Source organism: Cebus imitator, unplaced genomic scaffold (assembly GCF_001604975.1).
Source record: "Cebus imitator isolate Cc_AM_T3 unplaced genomic scaffold, Cebus_imitator-1.0 Scaffold18, whole genome shotgun sequence".
NCBI lineage: Eukaryota > Metazoa > Chordata > Mammalia > Primates > Cebidae > Cebus > Cebus imitator.
Genome location: NW_016107333.1, coordinates 7,713,761 through 7,719,592, shown reverse-complemented (window position 1 = coordinate 7,719,592; position 5,832 = coordinate 7,713,761). Strand labels below are relative to the sequence as shown.

At 39.9% G+C, this 5,832-nt stretch overlaps 1 protein-coding gene and 1 long non-coding RNA gene across 3 annotated transcripts in view; both read left to right on the top strand.

The window, feature by feature from the left end:
- The window catches only part of LOC119466682, an 86,769-nt gene that overhangs the window by 13,822 nt on the left and 67,115 nt on the right, over positions 1-5,832 (top strand). The window contains exon 4 of one of the 2 annotated variants that reach the window (XR_001820495.2): positions 5,115-5,128. The exons of the other annotated variant lie outside the window; for it this stretch is intronic. This is a non-coding gene — a long non-coding RNA (uncharacterized LOC119466682). Of the gene's footprint in view, positions 1-5,114; positions 5,129-5,832 lie in introns of those variants that run through there. 2 annotated transcript variants of the gene reach the window in all.
- Positions 4,515-4,972, top strand: LOC108292911 (40S ribosomal protein S13-like). The gene has a single exon (XM_017514058.2). It carries the CDS (start codon positions 4,515-4,517, stop codon positions 4,899-4,901), a length of 387 nt encoding a protein of 128 aa, XP_017369547.2. The 3' UTR covers positions 4,902-4,972.

Sequence of the window (5,832 nt, the reverse complement as noted above, 5' to 3'; positions counted from 1 at the left end):
TGAGTAGCTGGGATTATATGGATGCGCCTATAAAATTAGGCCTGGCTAATTTTGTATTTCTAGTAGAGATGAGGTTTTCCCATGTTGATCAGGCTGGTCTCAAACTCCCGACCTCAGGTGATCCGCCTGTCTCAGCTTCCCAACGTGCTGGGATTACAGGCATGAGCCACCGTGCCTGGCTGGATCTTACTTTTTTTTAATAGGAGCAAAGAGTGGGCATCTTGACAGTCATCTTGCACTTCTGTTTATGCTAGGACAGATTAAACACATATGTTTATCCCTGTTCACTCCCCCAAATCACTATAGTAACAGTGAGTTAATATTTTTAGGGTTACCAGCCTACAGACAAAGAATAAAAAAAGACAATAGTAAATTCAGGATATCAACACATTTTTGGAAGCTAGAAAGCCATGGTTGAGCTGAGAAAACAATTCTAAATGTTTGCTGAGGGATATACTGATGAGACAAACAGATTCATATTGCAGAATACTAGAATGTCAGGACTAGGACAGAGCAGATGCTATAGAAGCAGAGGTGATGTGAGAGGCAGAAAAGAGAGGGTTTTGCTAAAAGCCTTTATAGGAAGGTAAACTGCCATGTCCTTTTCTCCCTCCTTCTCACTTAGACAAGTACTCTTTCATCTCCCTGGCACCCTCTGGGACAAAATTGAAGTAGAGAAGCTCCAGACACTGAGATACCAGGCACAGCTAAAGATAATAGCAGGGAGGCTAAGGTAGGAGGATATCAGACTGAAAACAGAGATTAGTTGAACTGTCTACATGCTGAATGGTGAGACGCACTCAGTCCTCCTGCTGAATTTTGCTCCAAAAATGCTGACAGCAAGGCTTATATTCTCCAGGCAAGATATCAGAGAATTAATGTTAATTAATTAACTCCAGAGGAAAGATCTATACATACTGATATTTGAGGTCTCCCAACAAAACACCTAGGTACCCACTTTATCATCCTACAGTGAAACCCACAACTTGATAAACTTCCTATTAACACAGAGCTTCCAAATAGTTAGTGACTCACTCTTAAATATGAAGGGACAAGGCTGGGCGCAGTGGCTCAAGCCTGTAATCCCAGCACTTTGGGAGGCCGAGGCGGGTGGATCACGAGGTCAAGAGATCAAGACCATCCTGGTCAACACGGTGAAACCCTGTCTCTACTAAAAATACAAAAAAATTAGCTGGGCATGGTGGCGCGTGCCTGTAATCCCAGCCACTCAGGAGGCTGAGGCAGGAGAATTGCCTGAACCCAGGAGGCGGAGGTTGCGGTGAGCCGAGATCATGCCATTGTACTCCAGCCTGGGTAACGAGCGAAACTCCGTCCCAAAAGAAAAAAAAAAAAAATATGAAGGGACAACAAAGGGTCACCAGTTATTTAATATGAACCTTCATCAAAAAAGACAGCATCAAATAGAAATAGAAAAGAGAAAAGAAATTCAAAGGGAACAGAAACTGAAGAGAACAGAAGAATATTTTTAAAAAAACAATAAGCAGTCTATGAGAGATAGTAGAAAATACTGCATCCATAAAGCAAAGATAAAATGCTCCAAAAAGAAATAGAATAAGGCTGGGTGCAGTGGCTCATACCTATAATTCCAGCATTTTGGGAGGCTGAGGCGGGCAGATCACCTGAGGTCAAGAGTTCAAGACCAGCTTGACCAACCTGGAGAAACCCCATTTCTACTAAAAATACAAAGATTACCTGGGTGTGGTGGTGCATGCCTGTAATTCCAGCTGCTTGGGAGGCTGAGGCAGGAGAATTGCTTGAACCCAGGAGGCAGAGGTTGCAGGGAGCCAATATCATGCCATTACACTCCATTCTGGGCAACAAGAGTGAAACTCCCATCTCAAAAAAAAGAAAAAAAGAAAGGAAGAAAAAAGAAACAGATTAAGTAACAGCTCTGGGAAATTAAAACTATAATAGAAAAATTGGCCCAACATGGTGTCTGATGCCTGTAATCCCAGCACTTTGAGAGGCCAAGGCAGAAGGATTACTTAAAGCCAGGAGTTCAAGACCAACCTGGGCAATATAGCTAGACCTCTTCTCTACTAAAAATATTTTTTGAAAGAAAAATGAGCCAGGTGTGGTGACTCATGCCTGTGGTCCCAGCTACTCAGAAAGCTGAGGCAGGAGAGTTGCTCAAGCCCAGGAGATGGAGCCTGCAGTGAGCTATGATGATGCCATCGGACTCTAGCCTGGGCAATAGAGCAAGACCTGCTCTTAATAATAATAGAAAAATACAGGTATTGATCGACTTACGACCTATGCAACTTACGACAATTCGACTTTATGACCACAATCGCTAGCCACGACTGCTCCGCATCTGGCAGCGCAAACGTTGCCCAGCTGGGCGTACGACAGTGTGGACCAGCTTCTGGCAGCACTACCATCTCCGCGTGCACTATTTCAACTGTTATCCCAGACTCGGTACAGCAATTTGTGTTTTGTGTCTTGGATATTTTTTCATCAAACCCTTCCCAATAAACTTCTTATACATTTCGAAGCAGTGGACCCAAACATCGAACGATTTGCAAGGATTGAACGGATGGCGCACGATGTGTTTCGTCCGCATCATGAAATTTATGAAGAAAAAAAGAAACATACAATTCAGACACAGCTCACCGTGTTTATGAAAAAACTAACTCTGGTAACCCCAACTGCTGCCTCAGACGACAACATCAACGATCCGCAGCCAAGCACCAGCGGGCCAATAAAATGTTTCATACTTGTTTCTATATTTTGATATGTTTTGCAATTGGGAAAATGTTTCCTATGGTATTTTTTACACCTGTATTTTGTTATTTTGTATGTTTTGCAAATATTAAACCAGTTGTACTGGTAATGCAGTGTTTTACTTAAACCTGACAAATGTAAAAATAAGAAACAAAATGGTGTAGAGATGATACAAATGGCATAAAATGAACAAAAAATTATGATATATAACAATAAAAGAAAATTATGATAAAATATGACTTAAAGATTTTTATAACATCATTTCACAGTACTGTACATATAGCCTACTCAACTTATGACCAAATCGTGTTATGACTGGTCTGTCGGAACCAATCGTGGTCGTTAGTCGAGCACTAGCTGTAATTTATAGAAGGCTTAATATATAAAGTTCAAGAAATCTCCCAGAAAGTAGAAGAGAAATACAAATGGAAAAATAACAGAGAAAAGATAATTAGAGGATGAATTCATAAGGTCAATCATTAGATTAACAGGAGTTCTAGAAATACAGAAGAAATAGAGGGAAGGAAATTATCAAAGAAACTATGAGTTTCAAGAGTGACAGAACCTGCTGAGTGTCCAGCATAATGAAAGAAAACAAAGCAAAAACATGGTACATCATCATGAAATTTTTTAACACAGGAGATAAAGAGAAAATAAAAAATCTTGGTGGTAGGAGGTGAGGAGGGGGCAGGGAAAAAGCAACAGGTTACTTATGAAAGAGCAGGTGATAGGAATAGCATATTTGTCAATAGTAACATTGGTGGCTAGAAGACAATGAAGCAAGGCTTTCAAATTCTGAGAGAAAATACATTTTCAATCTAGAACTCTTATACTAAGCTATATTATCAGCCAAATATGAGGGATAAATAAAGATATTTTTAGATACAAGGATAAAAAATGTACCTCTTACCGCCACATAACTTTTCTTAGGAAACCACTGGAGGATATGTGCTACTAAAACAAAAAAGACAGAAAAAGCAATCCTAAAATGTGTATGGAACAAAAAGTCTAAATGGTCAAAGCAATCCTAAGCCAAAAGAACAAAGCTAGAAGCATCACACTGCCTGACTGTAAAATATATTGCAAGGCTGTAATAACCAAAACAGCGTGTATTTCTATAAAACCACGCACAGACCAAGGTAACAAAATAGAGAACCCAGAAATAAATTAATGTATAGCCAGTTGATTTTCAACAAATGTACCATGCACATACATTTGGGAAAGGAAACCCTCTTTTAAAAATGTTGTTGGGAAAACTGGATATCCATATGCAGAAGAATGAAACTAGACCCCTATCTCTCACCATATGCAAAAAAATCAACTCAAAATACTTTTAAGTTTTAAATTTACCCCAAACTTATAACTACTAGAAGAAAACATATGGGAAGCACTCTAGGATATTGGTCTAGTAAACACTTTATAACTAAGATCTCAAAAGCACAGGCAACAAAACCAAAAATAGACAAATGGGACTAAATTAAACTAAAAAGTTTCTGCACAGCAAAGGAAACAACAGAATGAAGAGACTACTTGTTCAATGATAGAAAATATTTGCAAACCATCCAACTAGGGATTAATATCCAGAATATACATAGAACTCAAACAACTCAACAGCAATAACAATTCCATTTATAAAAGTGGGCAAAGGATCTGAACAGACATTTCTCAGAAGAAGACATACAAAGGCCAGCAGGTGTATGAAAAAATGTTCAGTATCACTAACCATCATAGAAATGCAAATTAACTTTTGCTGCCTGACCACTGCCATCATGGGTTGCATGCATGCTCCCGAGAAGGGCCTGTCCCATTTGGCTTTGTCCTATCACTGCAGTGTCCCCACTTGGCTGAAGTTTACATCTGATGACAGGAAGGAGCAGATTTATAGACTGGCCAAGAAGGGCCTGACTCCTCCACAAATTGGTGTGATCCTGAGAGATTCACATGGTGTTGCACAAGTATGTTTTGTGACAGGCAATAAAATCTTAAGAATTCTTAAGTCTGAGGGACTTGCTCCTGGTCTCCCTGAAGATCTCTACCATTTAATTAAGAAAGCAGCTGCCATTGAAAAACATCTTGAGAGGAACAGAAAGGATAAGGATGCTAAATTTTGTGTGGTTCTGATAGAGAGCTGGATTCAGTATTTGGCTCGATTTTAAAAGACCAAGCAAGTCCCCACTCCCCATTGGAAATATGAATCATCTACGGCCTCTGTCCTGGTCACAAAAATTTGTCTATGTACCCAAGCAGTAAAATTGTTTAACTAGAAAAAAATGCAAATCAAAATTAGTATGAGATATCGTCTCACCCCAGTTGGAATGGCTACTATGAAAAAGATTAAAAAAAATAAACAGTTATTGGTCAGGATGCAGAGAAGAGGAAACTTACATACTGTTGGTGGGAATGTAAATTAGTACAGCCATTATGGAAAACAGTATACAGATTTCTCAAAAAAACTAAAAGTAGGCTGGGTGCGGTGGCTCACACCTGTAATCCCAGCACTTAAGGAGGCTGAGACAGACGGATCATGAGGTCAGGAGATCAAGACTATCTTGGCTAACATGGTGAAACCCCATCTCTACTAAAAATACAAAAATTAGCTGGGCATGGTGGCACATGCCTGTAGTCCCAGCTACTCAGGAGACTGAGGCAGGAGAATGACTTGAACCCGGGAGGCAGAGGTTGCAGTGAACTGAGATTGTGCTATTGCACCCCAGCCTGGTGACAGAGCAAGACTCCGCCTCAAAACAAAACAAAACTATATTACTGTATGTACTAATCTCACTACTGAGTATTTATCCAAAGGAAAGGAAATTAGTATATCAAGGGATAGTTGCACCCATATGCTTATTGCAGCACTATTCACAATAGCAAAGATATGGAATCAAGTTTGTGTCCATCAGTGCATGACTGATAAAGAAAATGTGGTATATATACATTATGGAATATTATTTGTCAATTAAAAAACCTGAAGGCTGGGCATGTTGGCTCATGCCCGTAATCCCAGCACTTTAGGAGACCAAAGTGGGAGGATTGCTTGAATCCAGGAGTTCGAGACCAGCCTGGGCAACATAGTGAGATTCCATCTCT

What these genes read in the sequence shown, in the direction of transcription:
- LOC108292911 (XM_017514058.2), top strand. Translation starts at nt 4,515, where the DNA reads ATGGGTTGCATGCATGCTCCCGAGAAGGGCCTGTCCCATTTGGCTTTG.